The sequence below is a fragment of the Panthera leo genome, chromosome A1, assembly GCF_018350215.1.
Source record: "Panthera leo isolate Ple1 chromosome A1, P.leo_Ple1_pat1.1, whole genome shotgun sequence".
Taxonomy (NCBI): Eukaryota; Metazoa; Chordata; class Mammalia; order Carnivora; family Felidae; genus Panthera; species Panthera leo.
Window position 1 is genome coordinate 1,617,458 of NC_056679.1, and position 27,113 is coordinate 1,644,570.

The 27,113-nt window shown below is 39.8% G+C and overlaps 1 protein-coding gene across 2 annotated transcripts in view; it reads left to right on the top strand.

The window, feature by feature from the left end:
- IFT88 (intraflagellar transport 88) overlaps window positions 1-27,113 on the top strand; it is a 132,178-nt gene that overhangs the window by 67,204 nt on the left and 37,861 nt on the right. For both annotated transcript variants that reach the window (XM_042922561.1, XM_042921783.1), the window contains exons 15-20: window positions 110-209; window positions 4,584-4,670; window positions 10,956-11,142; window positions 12,936-13,044; window positions 15,325-15,475; window positions 16,002-16,117. In XM_042922561.1, the coding sequence (XP_042778495.1) occupies window positions 110-209; window positions 4,584-4,670; window positions 10,956-11,142; window positions 12,936-13,044; window positions 15,325-15,475; window positions 16,002-16,117 (750 nt within the window). The remainder of the gene's footprint in view (window positions 1-109; window positions 210-4,583; window positions 4,671-10,955; window positions 11,143-12,935; window positions 13,045-15,324; window positions 15,476-16,001; window positions 16,118-27,113) is intronic.

Sequence of the window (27,113 nt, forward strand, 5' to 3'; positions counted from 1 at the left end):
TAGTGCTAGGGACACTTTAAAATTTTTTTGAAAAGTCAGTTTTAAGGAAGCTGCCAGCAACATAAAAATGCCAAAACAAAGTAACTTTTTTTTATGCTTTACATCATAGGTGTGTTGAAGTTGTGAAAGCCTCTCAGTATGTAGAGCTAGCAAATGATCTGGAAATAAACAAAGCAATTACGTACTTGAGACAAAAGGACTTTAACCAAGTAAGTTTTTTAAAGTTTTAGACGTTTTATATGTTAATTGGTCAAAGCAATAATATTGGGAAACTGCTTCTAGAATATTGTCATCTGTGATTATTCTGAAGTTGAGTAATATTTTTATTTGTGTTAACATAATTTCTATTAATATAGTATTACTTTAATTTTGACCTGTTTGTCCTCTTCGTCCCAGCGTAAATACTTTTCATGTAACGCATGGTTCCTAAATTACTAAACCATGTTCTAGTCCAGAGAACAACTCTTCCCCTAGAGGTTTTCAAACTGTTCTCTAAACCTGTAAGGTTTTTTAGAGGCAGGGAAGGCCAAGAGCCCAACTAGCAGCATGGTGCTTCCATCGTCCTGTCTTCACCAGAGAGCTTTCCCGTGACCTGTTTTGTGTATTTGGTTTACTCTGGAACATTGCTTTGGGCATAAAAGGGTCCCATTGCTAAGCACAATTTCACAGTCTTCCAGGACATCTTGCTGGTATCACTGCTACCTTGCTGCCTTGGGTCAAGATGGAATGGCTGCTCCCCCCTCCGTAGTCTTTAAAATATTTTGTGTTCCATTTGCATTTTCAAGATTTTAATTAGTTTACTTATGTTTTAAAAATGTAATTTCTGCTTTCTTTTCAACATTGCTGCTTTGACTTTGTGTTTCTTTTGTTTGTATATTGTAAGTATGATGAGGTGGGTATAATAAACCTTAGTTGAAAGGAACACTGTTAGGTTAAAAGGGATTGGGTTGACATAACTCATAATGACCATTTGACGAGGACTACTTTATTTACGATTCAAGTAAAAGAGAAAAATATATACCTTCTAATATGAGGTTATACTTCTGTAGCTAAGTAAAGATGCTGAAATCTCAGAGTGTGGTTCTTTGGGATGGTAGTTCTGCTTTGTAGTCACCTTTGTAATAGAGAAAAAATCCATAAAAAGCCAAAGGTAGATGAAATGAAGTAGTTTGGGCTGAAGGCCCGTGATCATGTGTGGACAGATGCAGTGGAATGCAGAAACCAGTAGCTTAGATGGCATCAGTCGGGAAAGAAAGCCAAAATGAAAATATATCTATTTTCCTAATTGTTTGTGGGGGGGAGAAAAGAAAACACAACCCAAATTAACAATTTGTTTTGCTGTTTATAGCTAAATTTAATTTTATTGGTACACTTTTATCAGTTTCACTGGTAAAGGAATCGATGTTATAATATTTTATTTTGATTAATTGAATTTTTAAAGATTTTTATTTTTATGTAATTTCCACACCCAACATGAGACTCGAACTCACAACCCCGAGATCAAGAGTCACACGCTCCACTGATTGAGCCACCCAGGCATCCCTATAATATATTTTATTTTTAAAAACAGTAATATTGGGGGTTGCCTAGCTGGCTCAGTTGGTAGAGCATGTGGCTTTTGATCTCAGGGTCATGAGTTCAAGCCCCACATTGGTCGTGGAGCCTACTTAAAAAAAAATTTAAAAACAAATATTGGCTATGCATTCATTGAACGTGTAAAAGAACGGTTTTGAAAACCACCCATTTCAAAGCAAAAAATCTTGAAAATATTCCTTTTATTAGAATAGTTACATAGCATTTTTAGAATAGTTTAGAAATTTTAAATATGAAATGTTTTTATTCTCTCAGATGTTTTTAAATGAATGTTTTAAAGTTCAAAATATTTCTGTTATTTTAAATAGTAGCACTGCATCATTTTTTACATATTATTTGAATTCATAGTAACCTTTTTGTGGGGAGAATAACTTGGTGTTATATGTAGTCTTAAAGTCTTGTTAACAGTGAGCTGCAAATTAATAAAGATGAAAATTTTAAAATCTAAGACACTTAAAAAACGTTTTTTTAAGTTTCTTTATTTTAAGAGAGAAAGAGATAGTGTGAGTGGGGGAGGGAGAGAAAAGGGAGAGAGAAAAGGGAGAGAGAAAGAGATAGTGTGAGTGGGGGAGGGAGAGAGGGGGAGAGAGAAAACGAGAGAAAGAATCCCAAGCAGGCTATGCGCTGCGAGTGCAGAGCCCAATGCAGGGCTTAAACTCACAAAACCACAAGATCATGACCAGAGCCAAAACCAAGAGCTGGATGCTTAACCAACTGAGCCACCCAGACGCCACATCTAAGGCACTTTATTAATAGTTTTATTAATAGTATGAATAGCTGTTTCTAAAAGGAATGATGTAAGCTAAACTACTATATGGCATTCCATTTTTTTTTAAATTTTTTTAACGTTTATTTATTTTTGAGACAGGGAGAGACAGCATGAACGGGGGAGGGTCAGAGAGAGAGGGAGACAGAATCTGAAACAGGCTCCGGGCTCTGAGCTGTCAGCACGGAGCGTGACGCGAGGCTCGAACTCACGGACCGCGAGATGATGACCTGAGCCGAAGTCGGATGCCCAACCGACTGAGCCACCCAGGCGCCCCATTCCATTTTTTTTAATTGTTGTTGTTAGCTTGCTTTTGACAATCTACTTACAGATTTCATAAATATCAGAAAACTGATTATTTTCTCTCTACACTTTACTTTTGAGAATTTAATGGATACATGAGTTACACCTATTCATGTGCCTTATATTTTAAATTAACACATACATTTATTTTGACACAATCTAAAACTAAAGTTTAAAACCTCAGAATTCTTACTCAAAGTGAAATGTATCTTATAAAACTTAGAGATTCAAAACAGCAGTGACTTTTACATTAATAGCCATGGACGTTGTATAAAGAGTCAATGAGATAACTCCTATAGGATGAACAACATAAGTAGCAATAATTTCCGAAGTGCGTTTTAGGAACTTCTTGGCAGTTCTGCAGAAGATCCTTCCAAGAAAGTAAGTGAGAAAGAGAATCTCAAAAGTGAGCATATGATGTTGGGGTCTTTTTTCTTCTTTGTGGAATTATGAACTACTAGCCTAGAAACTTCAGTGATTTTCTTTAATCAAAAACCTTTGAAAAGAGGGGCACCTGGGTGACTCAGTCGGTTGAGCATGTGACTCTTGATTTTGGCTCAGATCATGATATCATGGTCATGGGGTTGAGCCCTGCATTGGGCTCTGCTCTGGGCATGGAGCCTGCTTGCGATTCTCGCTCTCCCTCTCCCTTTTCGTCTGCCCCTCCCCTGCGCGTGCACTCTCTCAGAAAACAAACAAACAAAAAAACTTGAAAAGAATAATTACTTCTATTGGAACCTACATATGTAGAATGTATCCTTAAAAAAATTGAGTCAGCACACTAAATGGTGCTATACTCGAGGCTTCGTTTGGGGTCAGACACTTTCACAGCACACAGATTTGTCAAGATATTTTCACCAGCAGCAGCTTGTGAGCATCGTAAAAACTAAAGCAGCGTTTTTGGTTGGACTCCACTCTCTCCAAGAGCAGAAAGTGCCCAAAGCCATGCATTTTCTGTTCAGTATATGTATCTTGAAGGAAGGAAGGAAAACCCATTGCCTTTACCTGCTTTTTTTCCTGTTATTTCTCAGGCATTTCTAGATTGAGTACTCACTTCTCATCTAAGGTGTCTGACCATTCCAAATATCCTGTTTGGTTAGGATGGTCTCAGACCTGCCAAGTGGTTAAAAATGTACTTTCATTTCTCATGGCTTGAAAGTATAATTATATTTGGAACTACTTGAGATAATTTTTTGTCGTAGTCCCAGAATTAGTTTCTGTCATCAGTTTTGGAAAAATTCTCGACCATTAGTCTTTCTTTCCTTTCTGGAGTTCCAGTTATGTTTGTCTTAGACCTTTTTGCTATGTTCCCATATGTCTCTTTTTTTCATCTGAGACCTTTTTTTCATCTCTTCTTTTCCTTTGCTTATTTAGTCTGAACATTTTCTGGGATCTTGACCTTCAGATCCTGGTTGTCTCAGTAGTGCTGTAGTGCCTTCCAAAGATATTTTTAGTATTTTAATATAAATTTTCTAATTGTTCTCTGTAGAATGGTCTTCTGTAGGCTGATCTCTGATAGCCAAAAGCAGAAATTCTGATTTGCAAAGAGTAAATTTGATTGTGTCCTTTAGGTAAAAACCTCACTTACACCCCATTATGCAGGATAGACACTAAACCGTGTCATAAGACTCACAAGGCGCAATATTGACTACACTCTGGCTGTACCTACCCTACTGTGAAACCTCTCGGTTAAGTTCTTCATTTCAGTTATTGCACTTTTAGTTTTGCTGTGTCCTTTTTTATAAATGCCGATTCTCAGATGAAATTCTCATTCTGTCGTCTGTTTTCTTGACCATATCAGTCCCTTCCCTTTGTGTCCTCCCCTGGTGTGACACTCAAGACACAATGGTCTTTACAGCAGCCTTAAGCCCGGATACCGTCCTATTACAATGATCGTAACGTCCATATATTTCATTTCTAGGCTGTGGAGACCTTAAAAATGTTTGAAAAAAAGGACAGTAGAGTGAAAAGTGCAGCTGCAACCAACCTCTCATTTCTGTATTATTTGGTAAGTTCCGGTGCTTTTACAACTAAGAGTGGATGATGTGGTGTTTTTATGTTGCTAAATTTCTCCCCGAAGAGCACGGCTAGAGAGAAGCTCCAAAGAAGACTGGTAGAGAATGTTAGTAGAATGGGGTGCCTAGAGGTCTGATCACGACAAGTTCTGGGCCAGGGGTTGAGTTTATGGATATGAGTGAGAGGACCATCTCAGAAGAAGAAGGGAAGGAGAAAAATTATGGTGGGTAAACATCACTCAGAAAATTACACAGTGCAGATCTGCGAGGTGGGCTAGAGATCGGTTTCAGCACCATGTTAGTAGTAAAGAAAGTGATGGCTCAGGTTACATGATTTACGTAAGGTACGGTGTCATCTATAAGAAGCCTACTTTGAGCATCGGCCGGATCCCAATCGTGGGGAATACCAAAAGTCTAAAAGCTCACTAAAAGGGAGCTTCTTAATTTGGAACAAAGGAGGCATGCGGGTGGACTCAGACGGAACAAAGGAAGGTTGGTTGAAAGTAGAGATAATAAGTGTTTCAGAAATTCAGAGAAGGCACAAAACATTTTAATTTTGGGGAGACTAAAGGGATGAACAAAAGCACAGAGACAGGAAAGGTGGGAGAGGATGTGAACATAAGGATCACTATATTTAGTTAAACCACGTTCTCAGTTCCTCTTGGAACTTCTGGTCGGTGCGCCACTGAGAATCACTGCCGTGCTGAACTACTGTTAATGGTGGAAATTTTACCCCTACTCTGTTGTGATGGAAAAGAGATCAAGACCACTGGTGAGGAATGACAGCAGTATTTTAAGCCTACTGGCAAGAGAGTGGTGCCAGGTGCAGGTTGAGAGGAGGCTACAGATTAGGGAGAAAGATGCTGAGTTTTTTTCTAATATGTTTTTAAGATTTTTTGTAGCAGTGGTGATATATGTATATATATATTTATTTAAAAAATTTTTATGTTTATTCTTGAGAGAGAGAGAGAGAGAGAGAGAGATGGAGTGTGAGTGGGGGAGGGAGACACAGAATCCGAAGCAGGCTCCAGGCTCCGAGCTGTCAGCACAGAGCCCGACGCGGGGCTTGAACTCATGAACCGTGAGATCATGACTTGAGCCGAAGTTGGAGGCTCAACCGACTGAACCACCCAGGAGCCCCTACAGTGGTGATATATTTAAATAGTAATGGCCAACAAGCATGTGGAACTGATCTCAGATGGGAAATCAGGGATAGAGATGATTTGATGATTGTCTGCGTAGAGGTCAGAGCTTTGATAATAGATGCTATGGGCTGATGGTGTGTGTCCTCCTCCCCCAACCAAATTTATATGTTGAAGCCCAAATGTGACTGTATTTGGAGGGACTTGGAGAGATACTTAGGGTCAGATGAAGTCATGAGAGCAGGTCCCCTGATGGGATTAGCGCCCTTATTAGAAGAGAAGGAACCAGAGCCCTCTCCCCCTGAGGACACAGCAAGGTGTCCTCCTGCAAACCAAGAAGTGGCTCTCAGCAGACACCACATTGGCCAGCATCTTGATCTGGGATCTCCCAGCCTCCAGAACTATGAGAAATAAACGCTTGCTGTTTAAGCCTGTCTGTGGTATTTGCTATAGCAGCCTGAACTAAGACGACAGAGGGTATCTCCAGGGGCGAGAGTGTAGCACAGAACTGAGAACTGACTTTGGGATTCACGTACATTAAAGAGGCAAAAATAAGAATCAGATCAAGAAGATGGGAAAGGTATGATGCCTTTGAAGTAAAGGAAAAAAGGAAGGCACAAAGAGGAAGTATATAACATTGAAATCAGAGAGGTAGTCCATGAGAACGAAGGCTAGGAGAGGCACTTTTGCTGGTGAGACAGCAAACTCCGAGCTGGACATTAGCCAGGATGCAGTTTCCGGGGCAGATCTCTTTGGATCAGTACGTCAGTGAGGAGGGTTGGAAGCGTCACAGAGTGGAGGAGGGGGAAATTGGGCTGTGATGCAGTCAGCACAGTCCTTAGCCAACTCTGCGGGACCCCCTGACTTGGGATGGCTGTGCAGCCCTGTCCCCCACTGCGGTGAGGGGGCCGGGGCCTTTGTGCCTCCGCATCACCCAGTCACTGGAGTCAGCCTGCTCACCAGGAAGGGGGTGCAGCTTTGGGCAAGGCACCTCTTTCTCATGGGGCTGGAGTAATTCACAGAGTGGGCTGACAGCTGAGGCCGTGGCCAGCAGCATTCCCAGCACTTCTGAAGGACAGGTCTGGGGGCTGAAGCATGGTCTCCATTACAGTCATTACATTGGAATTTAGAAGATCACTTGTAAATTTCGTGCAAATGGTTTAATTAGCGACCGGATCTTGACCAAGTTTGATGAATGTGTGGGAGGAGACCAAGAAGATTTTTTAAAAAGAAAGAAAAATAGCTAGATTTAGGCGACTGAGCAGAGCTATCAGAGTATCTGATCAATAGTTTGTTGCACGTAGTTCTTGGGAAAATGGTTATTTTGAGGCAACGTAATGGGCCTGGTATATGATATATATTGAACATATATTATTGGTACCTAGTATGTGGTTGTATCAGTTTCTGTTGCTCTGGAATAAGCTGCCCCAAAATGTAGTGGCTAAAATAACTGTGTATTTCCTCACATTCTACCTGAACAGGCTGGGCTCACTTGGGTGGTCCTTCTGCTGATCTGGCCCGGGGTCACACATCCTGCTGCCATCATCTGAAGTTTGACTGAGGCAGCATGGTCCAAATGCTTCCCTCACATGTGAGACTTAGCTGAGCCGTTGACCAGCATCTCGTTCCTCCACCTCCTCCTCCAGCAGGGGAGAGCCCAGCCTTCTTACGTGGGGCAGGGTCCACGAGAGGAGACCCCAGTGCACTCAGGTGGTTACCAGGCTCCTGTGTGCGTTGAATTTGTTGTTATCTTACTGGGCAAAACCAACACGGGAGAGAACCATTCAAGGGCCTGAATACTGGGAGGTGTGATCCTTTGGGGCCACTATTTTAATGATCTGTCACTGCCTGCATTCAGGGTATCCTTTCCATATGCAAAATGTACTCAGCCCTCCAGGGACTCTCATAGTCTCACCTGTCACAGCATCAGGCCCAAGAGCCATCGTCTGCTTGGGGTCTAGATAGAGGTAGGCTTTCTCAGGTGCAGGTCCTCTTGACCCAAAGGTCTGCGAACAGGAAAACACACCGTGTCTCCCATACACTTCACATCCTCCGATGAGATAAGAGTAGGGTCACTGTAATAGATACTCTCGTTCCAAAGGGGTGAGATGGAGGCACCTCACACCCATTAGTCCTTAGTGGGTCAGACATCTAGCTAAGCACATGTGGTCCACGCCCCCGAAAGTGAGGAAGGGGACGTTCCTTAGGTAGGGCTCAGCTCTGATCCCTGGGAGTGGTGCCCTAATCCTTTGGTCTCTTGTGGCTCTTGGCTCTGCATTCTGGGAACACTTCCTTTTACAGAAAAAATAACCTGTATTTGCAGCTGATTAACTTTCTTAGCCTGCTTTCTGCCCAGAAAAATTGGGGACCCGGAGGCTGTCTTTCATTTTGGACAGTCTGTCCCTTTAATCCAAGCTGGCAATGCTTAAACTGGTACAACTCCCTTAAAGACTTGGCAGGTTTCCTATAAATCTCATTTGGGGTGCCCACATGCCCCAAGAGCTACATCCACAGTGGTTTTCAAGGCAGACAGACCCCTTTCCACTTAGGTGCATGAGGCTGCTGTGGCACAGAGCCCCAAAGATATTTGGAAGCTTTTTTCTACCTTAAAGAGGAGTGCCTCCTTTGCCAGGCACTACCTTAAATCTTCCTGAGATGTTTCCAAAGGGCATTACAGCCACACCCTTGATCTGATCTCTGCCCTGCAACCAGTTCTTACTCTGAGACTTGCTGCCCAGAGAAACTAGAGACATGAAATAATTTTATTTTCTGGCCCAACACGTCCTTGTTTTTCTATATTTCTGCCAAACTCTAGTTGGAAAATCTGAAGTTTTATCTTAAGCTCCTCTCTCACTGTACCTTATCAGACCCAATTAAAGTAAATTAATTGGCACTTTTAACCTCCTGCTCAGAAATCTCCTTGGCCACACACACATATTTACTAAGTACACGTTCTGTCTTCCAAGTCAGTGTAGATGGCAGTTTTCCCAGTTTTATGACTGCAAAACATGACTTGCCCTTTATCTAGCCTCTGATAACAATTCCTTACTCCTTCTCCATCCTCCACTACTATGGCTCTAGTGCTTTCCAGATTTTGCCTGCTGCCTAGTCCAAAAGACAAGGTTTTTTATGTTTTGAGTTTTTTATGACAGTAGCACCCCACTTTTAAGCATCAATTTTTTTTTTTAACATTTATTTATTTTTGAGACAGAGAGAGACAGAGCATGAACGGGGGAGGGTCAGAGAGAGAGGGAGACACAGAATCTGAAACGGGCTCCAGGCTCTGAGCAGTCAGCACAGAGCCCGATGCGGGGCTCAAACTCACATACCGCGAGATCGTGACCTGAGCCGAAGTTGGACGCTTAACTGACTGAGCCACCCAGGCGCCCCTAAGTATCAATTTTTATATCAAAGTTCAGAGTCCACACAAATACATGAATATTCATAACAGCATTATTCATAATAAACGAAAGTGGGAGGGCACAATCCAGGTGTCCATCAACAGTGAATGGATAAACAAAATGTGGCCTATCCATACAATGGGGTATTATTCAGCGATGAACAGGAATGAAATACTGATGCATAGTACAACATGGATGGACCTTGAAAACATTCTGCTAAGCAAAGAAGCCAAACAAAAAAGCCGCATGTTATACGGTTGTGTTTATTATGAAATGTCCAGAATAAACAAATCCATGGAGGTGGAAACCAGATTAGTGGCTGTCAGGGGCCAGAGCAGGTGGGAGAATGGGGAGTGACTGCTAATGGGTACAGGATATTTTGGGGGGAGGGTGATAAAAATGTTGTAGAAATGGATGCTGGTGATGGTGGTACAATTTTTTGAATGTGTAAATGCCTCAAAAATGTACATTTATCTGACCTGTGAATTGTATCTCAGTGTTTTGAAAGTTCATTCGGGGAAGCAGTCACTGTGAGTATCATGGGAGAAGGGATGTGGGAGCTAGAATTTACCCAGTGGTGGGGGAGCTGTGGGTGAAGGTGCAGAAGGGGGGTCAGGGGCCTGAGAAGGGATCAGCAGTCAGTGTGTGAGTGGCCCAGCGTGTCCAGCAGCCACATGAAGGGGGAGTTCTTGGAGAGACCTTTGGGAAGCAGTTGCTTCTGCACAACTGCCTCCTCCGTGGGTCCGGAGCCAAGCCCCAGCGGGGATCGGGGTCACTGTGCTCAGCAGGGACAGCACAGTTGGGAGACAGAACCAGATGTGGAGTCAAAATGAGTGAGGACAGGCTGGAACCCACAGGCGTTTCTGCATCAGTCCTGCAACTGATGACCAGAAAAAGACCTTCAGAGAGCAAAAGCTGCTGCTTCGTGTCTGCGTCCCGCATGTGCTACAAGTTCCTTTCAGCCGACTGTGGACAAGAACCATGCAGGGAAGGGGATTCTGGGAAATCTGGTTCCTGGCTTAAGCAAGCCGGCACAGATGCTTCACTATTTAAGGGTTGAGAGGTCTATGTCGCTTAAGTGAGTGATGTTAAGGTCCTTTGGCGGAAGAGACAGAACTAGAGACTTGCTAGAAACGCCAGACCTAGTAGGTGACGCGACCAATTGGATGGAAGGACGGGAAAGCTAGTGGTGCCTTTGTAGCCAGCTCAGGGCTTCAGGTGTACTGCGGCTGTGACGTGAAATCCGGGTGTTCAGAATGGAGCCACTTAGGGGCGGCTGGGTGGCCCAGTCTGTTGACCGCCTGACTCTTGATTTTGATTCAGGTCATGATCCCGGAGTGGTGGAATCGAGCCCTGCATTGGGCTCTGCCCTGAGGGTGGAGCCTGCTTAAGATGCTCTGCCTCCTGCCCCCTCCTCATCCTGTACTCACTCTCTCTCTAAAGCTAAAAACAAATAGACAAAAAAACCATTAATAAAATGGAGCCACTTACATGTAGTGTTGTTATTCAAACCACGAGACTGTGAAGTCAGTCATTAGAAACTTGGGTAGTTGAAAGAACACGATGATTAAAAATCTTGTAGAATAAGTCTATCAAGATCAAGATATATAAAATATTTCTGTTTATCATATTTGTAATCTCAGAAAATCTGTTTATCATGTCTGTAGCCCAGAACAGTCAGTAGAGATATTTGACGAACCCCGAATAATTTGTGTGTGTTTTGTACTTTGTTTAGGAAAATGAATTTGCACAAGCCAGTAGCTATGCAGATTTAGCTGTGAACTCTGATAGATATAATCCCTCAGCTCTGACTAACAAAGGGAATACAGTTTTTGCAAACGGTGATTATGAGAAGGCAGCTGAATTCTATAAAGAGGCTCTAAGAAATGATTCTTCTTGTACTGAAGCACTTTATAATATTGGTAAGTAAAATAGGCAGAATTGCTTTGTCTTTCTCCTTTACAATTTTTTTTCTTTTCTTATTTTAAATTGACTTACAGAGCTCCAGTTCATTAGTGGAGGAGACTGACTGACTTCCCAAATTCCTGCGAATACTGAATATTCAGCTTTTGCCAAACTGATAGGTGGGAAAACAAACAAACGAACACATTTTCTTTATGAGCAGTTTCAAACACAAAAATTGGACAGAAAAATACCCATGTCCCTTACCAACTATATTTAACACACTTCAACATTTTGTCATATTTACATCAGGTTCGGTTTTTAGCGAACGAAACGTTTTAAGACCTGAAGGCACATCTTATTCCCTTCCTTGCCTTTCAGGGTCCCCTGAAATGGGTGTCATTCCTTCCTGTTCTTGAGTTTGCAGTGCGACAAACACATGTTGATACAATACTGCTTCTTATCTCTTGGGTTATTAATGAAGTTTCTTTTGAGATTTTCTTCTCCCTGCATAGCTGTGTTTTTCTGTTTCTGGCTTGCTTGTTTGTTTTACCTTCTATGTTTCGTGTCGTAAACTTTCCGCAGATGTCTGATGAACCTGGCCTGTCTTCTCACATTTAGGAGTTTGCAGCTAAAGCTGAGCGGGATCTCTGAGGCCACAAGGGAGACTGATGTGCTGGCACGCTGCCACGGGGCCATCTGCCTGATCTGCGTAGTTGGGGAACTGCCCGCTAGTCAATTGATCCAATTGGATCCTTCCTCCCAGAGAGGAGTCTTTAATCTCCTGCCAGATGCAAAAGGAAGACCTGGCTGGGTTGGGAGGAATTAGCCATTTTAGATGGAGTCAAGGAGAGTTTAAAGTCATGTTGGAGCAAGGGAGGGTGGGACCGTTCGGGAATCGGGGAAAGAGCAGAGGGAAGTGAATAGCAGAGGCCTTAATGCAGGAGATTTCTTGCCTAGATATTTATTTATTTATTCTCTTTATAAGTTTTAAGTACTTTTCCTAGTCTGTTGCTTAGCTTTTAATTGGTCATTTGTTTTGTCAAACAGGTTTTCTAATTTTATAGAGTCAAATTTGGCTTTTGGAAAGTTTGTGGCTTCATTTATTTATTGCTTTACAAAGCCCTTCCCTACCCCAAGATTATAAAATCATTTTCCTATATTTTCTTTTCATACGTTTACATCTTTGTTTTTTTCTATTTAGTTTTTTTTTTATTATAAATTTATTGTCAAATTGGTTTCCGTACAACACCCAATGCTCATCCCAACAGGTGCCCTCCTCCATGCCCATCACCCACCCCCCATCAACCCTCAGTTTGTTCTCAGTTTTTAGGAGTCTCTTATGTTTTGGCTCCCTCCCTCTCTAACCATTTTTTTTTCTTCTATTTAGTTTTAAAGTAAGTTTTGGGTGTATTCAAAACAGGAATACATTCAAAATAGGAATCTACATGTTTTAATTCACGTGTAGTCGGTTGTCCTGGCTCCATTTCTTACTAGTCCCTTAGTCCCCGTTAAGTTTCAATCCCCATTAATTCTGTAACTGAGTCAGTTTCTGAACTGTGCATGCTGCTAGTCTGTCTACTCCTGTTTCCCTGCCGCACTTTAAAATCACGATAGTGCTCTAGCATGTTTTGGTATCTGCCCAACAATAGTGGAAAAGCCCCTCCCCTGCCTTTTTTCTTTTTGAAAAAAATTCCCATCATCTCTCTCTTCTGGATGAATATTTACATATATTTAAAAATTTATCCTGTGACTTTGAGAAAATTACTTACCAGTAATAATGCTTACAGCTTTTCTTTTTCTTCTTTTTAAGGCCTTACCTATAAGAGGCTAAACCGGCTTGATGAAGCTTTGGACTGTTTCCTGAAACTTCATGCAATCCTAAGAAACAGTGCCCAAGTTCTTTACCAGATAGCAAATGTGTATCTTATGTGAAAAACTTGAGGACAGTTGTTAATTCATTCAATTGGTGATTGAGTACCAGTCGTTAAATAACCTTAGCCAATGAGGTAATTGATGAGGATAATATTTTAAATCCTATCACATTAATATGTGATAAAAATATTATTTGAGTGATACAGCTTTATTTTTTAATTTTAATTCCAATATTTTACATTTTTATAAAATGTGTATCTTTTTAATTTTTAATTCTATTATATATAATATAATATAATATAATATAATATAATATAATACAATACAATATAATTACTCTAGTGTTATCTTAGTTTCAGGTGTACAATATAGTGATTCAACAACTCTATACATTACTCAGTGCTCATCGTGATGAGTATACTCTAATACCTATCACCTGTTTTACCCATCTCCCCACCCCCATCTTCTCTCTGGTAACCCTCAGTTTGTTGTCAATAGTTAAGAGTGTGTTTTTTGGTTGATCCTGTTTTAAAAGATCATTTGCATTATAAAAGAAATCATTAAAAGGTTAACACTATTATTTCTTAATTTGGGGGGAAAATAATTGAAATAGTAATTGAGTACAGATGTTTAGTACACATAAGCTATTCATTGACTGTAGGTTAGATTGTATTAACTCTGAGTCTTGTAGGGTATTTTTGAAGCAGTAACTTACTGTTTAAAAGGAAAATATTTATTACTGATTAGTACTGCTGATTGAGTTCGGTTAATTTATCTTCATTATTTTAGCTGACATATAGGCTTAATGAGTATAACTCTCCAAAGGCCTTTACCCTACAAAATTAGCCAGTAGTTTATATGAATTCACTCACTCCGTTCATTCAGTAGTCACTTATTGACTGTGTGCTGTGCCACAGTCACAGTATTATGTTTAGAACTCTGGGGAATGTGGAAAAGGAAAACATTCCTCCCTTGTCAGTTTCTTCTACAACTCCTGGCTCTCTTTAGTTTGTTTGTTTTCTTTTTTCCCTCCTGCCTTTGGTTAGAAAAGCAGAAATTTGTTAACGTTTTTAATGCCTTTGAAACTATTTGAAAAACATTTTAATTTCTCTCCTTATTTTAAAAATAATCTTTCAAAACAACATTTGGGAAGAGTTAAAATCTTATGTAGGTTTTTAAGTTACCATTATCTTGATACAAGTTTGTTTCTTTTTTTTTAAGTGTTTATTTATTTTTTGAGAGAGAGAGAGCATGAGCAGGGAAGGGGAAGAGAGAGATGGGGACAGAAGATTCAAAGCAGGCCACACGCTGACAGAAGCAAGCCCGATGTGGGGCTTGAACTCACGAATGGTGAGATCATGACTGGAGTTAAAGTCAGATACAATCAACTGACCGAACCACCCAGGCACCCCTCTTGATACAATACAGATGTTAGGGAAAAGTATGTTATGAGGTATACCATTAATAATTTTAAGTACTATGTACTCTACTTTTGTTAGAGAGCATAAAACATTTTTTAATAAAGAAGCTATTTTTAGAGCAGAGGATTTCATGCTTATTCCTTTTAGCCTCTTTGTTTTGTCCACTTAATCTGTCTGAAATTGCCACTGTCATGATCTGATACTTCCCAGTTTCTGACCAGCTTGGATTCAGTTAAGCAATTGATCATTTTAAGGATGTTTCAATCATTTTCTTATTTTTATATTTCTTTTATGGTATCACATTTGTCATCCTTAAAAACAGAAGCTTCTTTCTCAATAAAACTTTAGATTGGAATATGTTCATTTCATTGAGACATTTAATGTAAAAATAAATAGTAGTCAATAAGTATTGCTGTGAATAAATTATTTAAGTGTATACAAAGGACTTACTAGGCACTTGCTACAAAAAAAAGAATACCCTATTTTGGGCTTTTAATCTAATTGGGGAAAACTCAAAGGAAAATACATGGAAACTCTTCCCTTAACATGTTCGACATATTAAGAGAAGTAGAATAATTGAACACAACTTTCAGGCATTTCTGTTAAGGACAAATTTTGGACAGTGCTTTGAATAAAAGAGCAAACTGTTAATTCTACTAGAAATTTGGGAGTTGATCTTAGTGGACACTAATGAAGCAAAAGGAAAAGCAAGGTATATATGGAGCATGAGTGTTATTTACAGTGCCCCATTTTCATCACCATCCCTGAAGAAATTCAGAATAAACAGTTTTCAATAGCACATTACTATAGGCTAAGAAATATTTTCATTGTAATGTTGTATTTAGGTTTGTTTATTTATTAATGAATTTAGAAAAATTGTGTTATCCTTAACTAAAACTTTCCAAGATATGAATTAATGGAAGATCCCAATCAAGCTATTGAATGGTTAATGCAACTGATCAGTGTTGTTCCAACTGATTCTAGAGCTCTGTCTAAACTAGGAGAATTATATGATAGTGAAGGAGATAAATCCCAAGCATTTCAGTACTACTATGAGGTAAGTATAATTTTATTTTCCTTTTACTTTTTAGCCTTTTATATATGGTTATAAAGCATTCAGCAGAAAAGAAAACAACAGTCAGCAGACCGTTTAGTTTTTAAAATTTAGAAATGCTTACTGGTTTTTAAATGAATGATGATTTAAAATAAAATAAATCATTTGTGGAATATAAAATTTTTTAATAATTTTAATGCAAAATTAAATTAAAATCACATTCATTTTTCCCTTGAAGCATGATTTTGATCCTTTTTAAAATTCTATTACTTATTTAATTTGATTCAGATCAGCTATCAGTACATCGAAAAGCTATTTATAGGTAATTTAAAAATGTATATCAAACAAACATTAAGTGTTCTAAATCTTGTAGTTTCAAAACATAAAGTGCTTATGACCTTATGACAGCTCATGCTTTTTTGTTAAGAAATTTCATATTGGTTAAAGAAATCCTTTCAATAGGTAAAATGTTGAGGTATAAATTCTACATTGCCACTGATGTTGTATTGTCATGTCCATATTTTTCTAGTCATATAGGTATTTCCCCTCTAACATTGAAGTTATTGAGTGGCTTGGAGCTTATTACATTGACACCCAGTTTTGTGAAAAAGCCATTCAATACTTTGAAAGAGCTTCTCTTATACAGTAAGTAATTATTCTGATTTCATGTTTACTTAAATGTGTTGGGATTTGATTTTATCCCTAGAATTAGAATCTGATAAACATATTACATTCATGAACAAATATTAACGAACATTCATGTATTATTTCCATTTAAAAAAATTTTTTAATGCTTATTTTTGAGGGAGAGAGAGAGGGAGAGACAGAGCATGAGCAGGGCAGGGGCAGAGAGAGAGGGAAACACAGAATCCGAAGCAGGCTCCAGGTTCTGAGCTGTCAGCACAGAGCTTGACATGGGGCTCAAACCCATGGACTATGAGATGATGACCTGAGCCAAAGTTGGACACTTAACAAACTGAGACACCTAGGCACCCCATTATTTCCATTTTCTTGAATGAAGTTCCATTTTATTTGGTCTTTATTGTGTTAAATATATTACCTTTTTATGCAACTTTTAAAAAGTTTAAAAAATACTTTCCTTGAGTTATTTTGCTCTGTGTATTTTTCTTACATTTCAACAAACAAGTATTATTTCTTTATCAATTAGAAAATCACTGACTCGGTTGTAGGACAAGGTTTCATTTCTGAAAGAGTCCTAATAGAAATAAATTGTGTTGTTTCCAATTGATAATCAATTCACATTGTATATTACAAATTAAACTTTTTTTTTCTTTTTAGAGCATGCAACTCTTTTTTTTTTTTTTTAATGTTTATTTATGTTTGAGAGAGGAAAGACAGAGCATGAGCAGGGGAGGAGCAGAGAGAGAGGGAGACACAGAATCTGAAGGAGGCTCCAGGCTCTGAGCTGTCAGCACAGAGCCCGATGCAGGGCTTGAACCCATGAACCGCAAGATCATGACCTCAACCAACTGAGCCACCCAGACGCTCCAAATAAATAAGTGTCCAACTTGGCAGCTCAGGCCATGATCTCATAGTCTGTGGGTTCTAGCCCCACATCAGGTTCTCTGCTGTCAGCACAGAGCCCTCTTTGGATCCTCTGTCCCCCTCTCTCTCTGCCCCTACCCCACTCATGCTCTCTCTCAAACATTTTTAAAAAATAAAATACAGTTTATTTATTTATTCTGAGACAGTGTGTATGAGCAGGGAAGGAGCAGAGAGAGATTTTTTTAAGTTTATTTATTTTGAACGTGCATGCATGCAAGAGAAAAAGAGGGAGAGAAGGGGAGAGACAGAATCCCAAGCAGGCTCTGCACTGTCAGCACAGAGCCCAACACAGGGCTCGAACCCATGAACCATGGATCATGACCTGAGCTGAAATTGAGAGTCAGACACTTAACCAGCTGAGCCACCCAGCTGGTGGCCCCAAAACCTTTAAAAAATTTTTTAAATAAAGTAGGAGTCAGCAACTACCCACTACCACCCATTGTCTGTTTTTTATGGCTTGAGAGCTAAGACTGGTTTTATGGCTTGTTAAATGGTTTAGAAAATAAGAGTACTTGTGTCATGTGGAAAAAAAAAAAGAATTATGGATAAATTAAGACATTTTCAGATAAACAAAAGCTGAGGGAGCTTATTACCAGTACACCTACCCAATGAAAAATGCTAAAGGGAGTCCTTTGGTCTGAAATGAAAAGATGCTAGACGGTAACTCCAAGACCTAAGAAAAAATTAACGAAGACTTGTAAAGGTACCTTCATAGGTAAATATAAAAGTACAACACTTTGTACTTTTGGTTTGGCTTATAACCTCTCTTTTCCCTATATGATTTAAAAGGCAAATACATAAAAGAAAGAATCCACAGAAAAGGAATGATGGGAATCAAAATAGTACACTATAAAAAATCAACTAAATACCAATAAAGGGCAGTAATGGAGGAATTGAGGAACTAAAAACATGTAATACACAGAACAAATAGCTAAATAGAAGAAACTATCATTCTATATCAGTAATAACAAATAGAAATATATTAAACTTTTCCAGTAAAAGAAAAAGATTGACAGATTGAATAAGAAAATCAGTATCCATCAGTAAACTATCTACAAGATACCGAATAAACCCACAATTAGAAGAAGAAAGGAAATTATAAAGATTGTATCAGAGGGGTACCTGGGTGGCTCAGTTGATTAAGCATCTGGCTTCAGCTCAGGTCATGATCTCACAGTTCGTGGGTTCCGACCTCACATCAGGCTCTAGGCTGACAGTGTGGAGCCTGCCTGGGATTCTCTGTCTCTCTCTTTCTCTGCCTCTTTCCCTCTTATGTACACACACTCTCTCTCTCTCTCTCTCTCTCTCTCTCTCTCTCTCTGTCTCTCTCTCTCTCTCTCAAAAATAAATAAGTAAATATATCTTTAAAATAAATATTCCAACAAAGTTGGGGTGCCTGGGTGGCTCAGTCAGTTAAGTGTCTGACTCATGATCTTGGCTCAGGTCTTGATCTCACAGTTGTGAGTTTGAGCCCCATGTTGCACTTTGTGTTGGGCTGTGCACTGGGCATAAAGCCCACTTAAGAAAAAAAAAATCCAACAAAGAAAATCCCCAGACTAGATAGTGTCACTGGTGAATTCTACTGAGATGGTTGATTTTATGTGTCAACATGACCGGCCACTGGCTGCCCAAATTATTTCTAGGTGTTTCTGTAAGAGTGTTTCCAGATGAGACTAACATTTGCAATAGACTCAGTAAAGCAGATTGCCCAGCTCACTCTAATATTCACATGGAATCTCAAAGGGATCTCAAATAACCAGAACAATTTGAAGAAGAAGAAAGTTAGAGTTCTCATACCTTCTGATTTCAAAATTTGCTACAAAGCTGCAGTAGTCAAAACAATATGGTATTGATATAGAGACGGACGTACAGATGAATGGAATCTAGAACTCAGAAATAAGCCCTTGTGTATATGGTAAATTGATTTTCAACAAAATGCCAAGACCATTCGATGAGGAAAGGACAGTCTTTTCAACAAAAGGTGTTCAGAAACCTATCCTCTTGGAAAGGAATGAAGTTGAACCCTTACCTTACACTGTATATAACTTAATTCAGGGGCACCTGGGTGGCTCGGTTGGTTAGTGTCCACCTCTTGATTTTAGCTCAGGCCTTGATCTCAGGGTTGTGGGATTGAGCCCTGTGTCAGGCTCCAAGCTCAGCATGAAGATTCTCTCCCTCTGCCCCTCTCCTCTGCCTGGGTGTGCCCTCTCTCTCTAAAATTAAAACAAAACAAAACAAAATTTTAAATGGATCAAAGACCTAAATATAAGGCCTAAAAGTATGAATCTCTTAGGAGAAAACAGAGAGGAAAATCTTTATGCCATTGGATTTGACAATGATTTCTTTGATGTGACACCAAAAGCACAGACAATAAAAGAAAAAAATAGATACACTAGACTCATCAAAATTTAAAACTTTTTTACATCAAAAAGCTCTATCTACTGGCACAAAAACAGACACTCGGATCAATGGAATAGAATAGAGACGCCAGAAATGGACCCACAAACGTATGGCCAACTAATCTTTGATAAAGCAGGAAAGAATATCCAATGGAATAAAGACAGTCTCTTCAGCAAGTGGTGCTGGGAAAACTGGACACCAACATGCAGAAGAATGAACCTGGACCACTTTCTTACACCATACATGAAAATAAACTCAAAATGGATGAAAGATCTAAATGTAAGATAGGAAGTCATCAAAATCTTCAAGGGGAAAGCAGGCAAAAACCTCTTTGATCTTGGCCACAGCAACTTCTTACTCGACACATCTCCAGAGGCAAGGGAAACAAAAGCAAAAATAAACAATCGGGACCTCATCAAAATAAAAAGCTTCTGCACAGTGAAGGAAACAATCAGCAAACCTATAAGACAACTGACAGAATGGGAGAAGATATTTGCAAACGACATAACAGATAAAGGGCTAGTATCCAAAATTTATAAAGAACTTCTCAACACCGAAAAACAAAAAATCCAGTGAAGAAATGGGCAAAAGACATGAATAGATACTTCTCCAAAGAAGACATCCAGATGGCCAACTGACACATGAAAAAAATGCTCCACATCACTCAGCTTCAGGGAAATACAAATCAAAACCACAATGAGATACCACCTCACACCTGTCAGAATGGCTAACATTAACAACTTAGGCAATAGTAGATGTTGGTGAGGATGCGGAGAAAGAGGATCTCTTTTGCATTGTTGGTGGGAATGCAAGCTGGTGCAGCCACTCTGGAAAACAGTATGGAGGTTCCTCAAAAAATTCAAAATAGAACTATCCTACGATGCAGCAATTGCACTGCTAGGCATTTATCCACGGGATACAGGTGTGCTGTTTCGAAGGGACACATGCACCCCAGTGTTTATAGCAGCACTATCAACAATAGCCAGAGTATGGAAAGAGCCCAAATGTCCATTGATGGATGAATGGATAAAGAAGATGTGGTATATATATACAATGGAGTGTTACTGGCAACCAAAAAGAATGAAATCTTGCCATTTGCAACTACATGGATGGAACTGGAGGGTATTATGCTAAGCAAAATTAGAGAAAGAGTAATATCATATGACTTCACTCATATGAGGACTTTCAGATACAAACCAGATGAACATAAGGGAAGGGAAGCAAAAATAATATAAAAACAGGGAGGGGGACAAAACATAAGAGACTCTTAAATAAGGAGAACAAACTGAGGGTTACTGGAGGGGTGGTGGGAGGGGGGATGGGCTAAATGGGTAAGGGGCACTAAGGAATCTATTCCTGAAATCATTGTTGCACTATGTGCTAACTTGGATGTAAATTTTAAAAATAAATTAAAAAACAAAAGACTCTATCAACAGAATGAAAAGACAGCCCACATATTTGCAAGTCTATATCTGATAAGGGGCTATATCTAGAATATATGAATAACTTCTATGACCCAAATAACAACAATAACAACAACAAAAACAATTTAAAAATAGGCAAGGGATTTGAATAGACATTTCTCCAAAGTAGGTATACAGATAGATGATCAATAAGCACATGAAAGTATGTTCGACATCATTAGTCATTAGGAAAATGCAAATCAAAATCACAATGAGACACCACAGCTTTTAGGGTAGCTGTTATATTTGAAAACAGCAACAACAAAATAGTAAGTGGTGGGGTGGTTGAGTGCCTGGAGAAATTGTAACCCTGCGCATTGTTGGTGGAAATGTAAAATGGTGTTTTATGGAAAACCATCTCGTGGTTCCTCAGAAGGCTAAACTTAGAATTACCATATGACGCAACAATTCTACTCTTAAATATATACAAAGGAATTAAAAGCTGAGACTCAAACAGATACTGGTACATTCATTAACATATCATTTTTCACAATGGCCAAACAGTGTCAACAACCCAAGTGCCCATCACTGATGAATGACAGGCAACAAAATGTGGTTGTGTATATGCAGTGGGATATTCCACCATGGAAAGGAACAGCATTGTGACACATGCTGCAACATGGAAGGACCTGGAAAACATCATACCAAGTGAAAGAACCCAGACACAGAAGAGCAAATATGGTGTGATCCCACTTGTATGAAGTGTCTAGAACGGGCAAATTCATAGAGACAGATAGTATATTAGAGGTTACTAGAGTGTGGGGGGAGAAATGAAGTTATTACTTAATGATTGTGGGGTTTCTGTTCGGCTAATGAAAAAGATTTTGAAATAGTGGTGATGATTGTACAACTTTCTGAATGTAATTAATGCCACTGAGTTGTATATTTTAATCATAATTTTTAAAAATTAATAATGTGATGGGGTGCCTGCATGGCTCAGTTGGTTGAGCATCTGACTCTTGGTTTCGGCTTAGGTCATGATCTCACGGTTGATGAGTTCAAGCCCCACATTCGGCTCTGTGCTGACAGCATGGAGCCTACTTAGGATTCTCTCTCTCCCTCTGTCTCTGCCCCTCCCCTTCTTGCTCTCTCTCTCTCAAAATAAATAAACTAAAAAAATTAATGAGACATACCAAAAACCTTTGAATTTTACACTTTATATGAGTGAATTGTATGTTACATGAATTATATTTTAATAAAATATAAAAAGAGGATACCTACTATATGATTTCATTCATGTAAATTTCAAAACCAGTCTAGATCAATATTCAAAAGTCAGGATAATAGTTGCCTGTATTAGATAAAGGAGGTAATGTTGAGGGTGTAAAGGAGGCTTCTAGGGTGTTGGCAACATTCTGTCTCTTGAACTGTAAGATAATTACATGAGTGTTCACTTTATATCAGTTTATTGAGCTGTATAGTTATGTTTTATGTGTCTTTCCATATGTGTTATACTTCACAATAAAAGATTTAAAAATTAAAGAAAAAAGACAATGTGAGCAAAGAAAGACAATACAGCCCTACCCTGGGGGAGCCATTTGGAGATGTAGGGGGAGGGGCATATTTTAGGGTCATGATGATAGGGAGGCACTGTGAGCATTAGGTAAGCAGCCACCAGTGACGGTAAACATTCAGTAATGCATAGAGGACCTGTACAGTGAACGGTCCCATCCTAAACGCCAACAGTACCGTCACCAAATGCTGCATTAGAACATGTTATAGGAAAACAGGGAGGGGGACAAAAACATAAGAGACTCTGAAAAATAGAGAACAGAGTGTTACTGGAGGGGTTATGGGAGGGGGCGTGGGCTAAATGGGTAAGGGGCATTAAGGAACCTACTCCTGAAATCATTGTGGCACTAGATGCTAACTTAGATGTAAATTTAAAAAATAAATTAAATAAAATTTTTTAAAAAGATACAATGGAAATGTTTCTTATTTATTTTTTTAAACGTTTATTTATTTTTGAGACAGAGAGAAACAGAGCATGAACGGAAGAGGGTCAGAGAGAGAGGGAGACACAGAATCTGAAACAGGCTCCAGGCTCTGAGCTGCCAGCACAGAGCCTGACATGGGGCTCGAACTCCCGGACTGCGAGATCATGACCTGAGCCGAATTCGGAAGCTTAACCGACTGAGCCACCCAGGCGTCCCAGGAAATCTTTTATAAACTATAAAGATCCATGCAAATAAATACTTTTCTAAAATGAAAAAAAAAAAAACAACAACATGTTAATAGTGGGGCACCTGGGTGGTTCAGTCAGTGAAGCGTCTGACTTTGGCTCAGGTCATGATCTCATGGTTTGTGAGTTTAAGCCCTTGGTCAGGCTCCGTGCTGGCAGCTCAGAGCCTGGAGCCTGCTTCCCATTCTGTGTCTTCCTCTCTCTCTGCCCCTCCCCCACTCATGTTCTCTCTCTCCCTCTCTCTCTCTCTCTCTCTCTCTCTCTCTGTCTCTCTCTCTGTCTCTCAAAAATAAAATGTTAAAAAAATTTTTTTTAAAAAGAACATGTTAATAGTATGATTTTGTTCCTGAGATTTAATCTTAAAATTCTAAAGTCTTTTCTCTGGGGCCATTCAGTGTATTCAGAGAAACATCCTCAGATCTGCGTCAGGAGTATAAGCCTGGGCTGCTGCCCAGCTGGCAGGGACTGGGCTGAGGGTCTCACTGTCCAGAAGCAGACTCTTTGCCTCATCCTGCAGTCCTCAGTCCAGCACCTCGAACCAGCCGAGCCCCCCTGGCCGGGAGCCTTCCTGAGCGGCTCCTGAGGGTGAGGGGTTATTACCTGGCTGCACGGGGTGAGGGGGTCCAACTGCTTCTCAGTCACATTTCCAGTCTGTTTTCCTTTTTATAGTTTCATGCTTTACTGCTCCTTCCTCAATGCCGGTGATCCCAATTCTTGAACACTTCTGGTGATTTGCAGGGAAGATCTGAGCACCTCTCATCAGTATGCTGTTGGCAAGCACTTGAGTTTCATCTTTCTTTGCCCTCCTGAAGTCAGTTTCCATTTTTTTTTTAGTCCATCATCCATCATTTGTATATGGTTTTATATGGTTTGAGTTTGATCTGACATAGAGTTTATCTTTCTTATTCTCCTTTTTTGGGGGAGGTTAATTTCCAGAAAAGACATTGTGCAATAAGAGATTTTTTTTAATTTTTTAATGTTTGTTTATTTCTGAGACAGAGAGAGACAGAGCATGAGTGTGGGAGGGGCAGAGAGAGAGGGAGACACAGAATCCGAAGCAGGCTCCAGGCTCCGAGCTGTCAGCACAGACCCCGACGCGGGGCTCGAACTCACGAGCTGTGAGATCATGACCTGAGCCGAAGTCGGTCACTCGACCGACTGAGCCACCCAGGGGCCCCTGTGCAATAAAAGATTTTTAACTCTGCCACCTTTAATCCAGAAATCATGACTCTCCGATGGTGCTTACTTATTCCATGTGTGGAGATAATAATTCTTCTCTGAGATAGTTTTCAAACTGCATGCCTCATTGCTTTCTGGAAGTGTGACATAGGGGTTTATTCAGGATATTATGCTGGTAAATACTATTGGGACAATAACCTTAGGCATAGGATGCCCGTGTCTCAGTTTCTTTTCCTTAAAGGTGAACAGATAGAATGAATTCCTACCTGAGGCCACTTCCAGTTCTGAGGTTCCGTGATTCTATAAAGCCAAGTCATTACAGATTTAAAATACTTAAAACCTTTAGTTTTTTAATACTGTGCTAGGCAATTTATAACCAATTTGCTGGTTTGGAGATGGTGTTATTCTAAATCACTATGTCTTAAATGTGCTGCCTGTAAAATAGTATTTTTCTTTGAGGATTGAGGAGAGGAGTAGGCATCCACTCAAGAAATAAACTTGGCTTACTACTCATAAACTAGGTTCTGATGGTAAGACAGATAAAAGAGACAAACCAAAACAATTAGGCTTGTTTGCTTTTGTGCAAAACTATCCTGTCCTGTGTCAATAGTGTCTGGGCTCTCTCCAGCTCCTAAAACTATCAGTACGAACGTGGCAGCTTAATTCTGAACATTTATAAATTTATCTCGTGTCCTAAAGACATGAGACTGCATTTCTCATACATGAAAGCTTCTCGACTATTATAATGCATAAAATCTTTTGCTGATTGTCTACATCAAATCAGTGCCCAATTATGTATGCTAATGGAAACAAGCAATGTCACAGATCATCTGTAGTTATGATCCACTAGAATTAGTAATCCAGAATATTACCCAATACCTTATTAACATTAAGTCACTGAGCCCTGTTCTTCCTCTTTACTGGGCTACTCTGGTGGTTGAAAATAATTACTCCATTTTCCACACGAGGATGCACACACATTCATGCACGCACTACGTAGCAGCTGCTCTGGTGGCTGTTTTTTCAATTTCCCAGTAGGGGGCATTCATGAAATAAGGCTTTCCTGAAGAAGAGAAGAGAAGTGGTTATGATAATCACTAATGTTTATTATTTAGATACATTGTGCTACATAATCCTCACAACTGATTTATGACGTGGGTGCTGTTATTCTTCCCACTTTGTAGATGAGTAAACACGGGCACAAATTTAAGTAATTTACCAAGTTAACAGAATGAATAGTGTACCAAACTAAAAATCATAATCCCAACCTTTCAGGAAATTATAAAGACATGTACTTGAATATGTAAATGAGGAGTTAATGATGAATGATCACCCAGCCTGTATCAGGCATCATGCCAGGTCCTGGGAACACAAAAGACTCTGCTCCCCTCAGGAATTTATAGTTTAATAAGGTATTCGGAAACGTAAATAAGACTACAGTATAGTAAATGCAGTGCCAAAAAGATTCTAGGATGTTAGAAGAGTCCACAGAACAATCTAATCTGGTCTGGCAGGGAAGTGGGTCATGAGGTTGGGGTGAGCCTCCAAGTGGAGGTGACGGTGTGTGCAAAGATCAGAAGTCTAGAAAATGCAGTGAATGCAAAGGACTCTGTCCTCCCGTTTGGATTTGCTGTAGCGTGAAATGTTGGGCAGCTCCCCATGGAAGTGGAGTTGGTGAGGTAGCAAATGGCTAACAGTGGATGAACTGGATTAGGACCTTGGAGTTACCGTGCAGTTGGAGGGGAGGTGATGCATTTTAAAGAGGGAAGTAATGTAGTTAGATATGTGTTTTCTTTAGATCAAAGTGGATGGCTCTGTAGGGAGTGGATTTGAGGTTAAGTAGCTTGTCCAAGTAGTAGGGCTGTGACCCTGATCTAATAAGACTCCAGAGCTGGTAGGTGTGCCATCAAATTGAGTGGGAGTGAGGCTGTCTCTGAGGCCATCAGGTAAATAGAAGGAAGAGTCTAAAAAGAAATGAGAAGCACATTCAGTTATTCCCTAGTCTTTCATTTCTTCAAATCTTATTTTCCTAGGTATTTGTAACAGTAGTCTTTAGAAATCCTGGTCGTTCTTATTTATTTTATAACAGAAATTTGGAGCACCTGGGTGGCTCAGTTGGTTAAGCGTCCGATTCAGCTCAGGTCATGATCTTACACAGTTGGTGAGTTCGAGCCCAGCTCGAGGGGCAAAGAGAGGGAGACAGAGGATCCAAAGCGGGCTCTGCTGACAGAACACAGAGCTGCCTGCCTTCCGCTGCTTGCCCTCTCTCAAAAATAAACATTTTTTGGGGCGCCTGGGTGGCGCAGTCGGTTAAGCGTCCGACTTCAGCCAGGTCACGATCTCGCGGTCCGTGAGTTCGAGCCCCGCGTCAGGCTCTGGGCTGATGGCTCAGAGCCTGGAGCCTGTTTCCGATTCTGTGTCTCCCTCTCTCTGCCCCTCCCCCGTTCATGCTCTGTCTGTCTCTCTCTGTCCCCAAAAAAATAAATAAAAAAAAACGTTGAAAAAAAAAAAATTTAAAAAAAATAAAAAAAATAAAAAAAAAAAACAACATTTTTTTAAGAAAAGAAATCCTTTTCTTTTTAAGAGGAAAAAAAGAATGAATATAGTTCTTTTTTACTCTACCTTTAGTTGAAGCCTAATTGTTCAAACACAAGGTCAACAATTGCCTCATGGGTACAAAATTCGCAAGCCTAAATTTCTAAGTCTTAGGTACTAAGCCAAAGTATAACATTATGGCAAAGGTAATGATAATGTTTAAAATAGATCACAGTGGTCTTTAGCCAAACAGGTTAAGTGGTTCACATAAAATCTAAATAAAGGTGTGAACCAGATTGAAGGACTCTTAAATTTT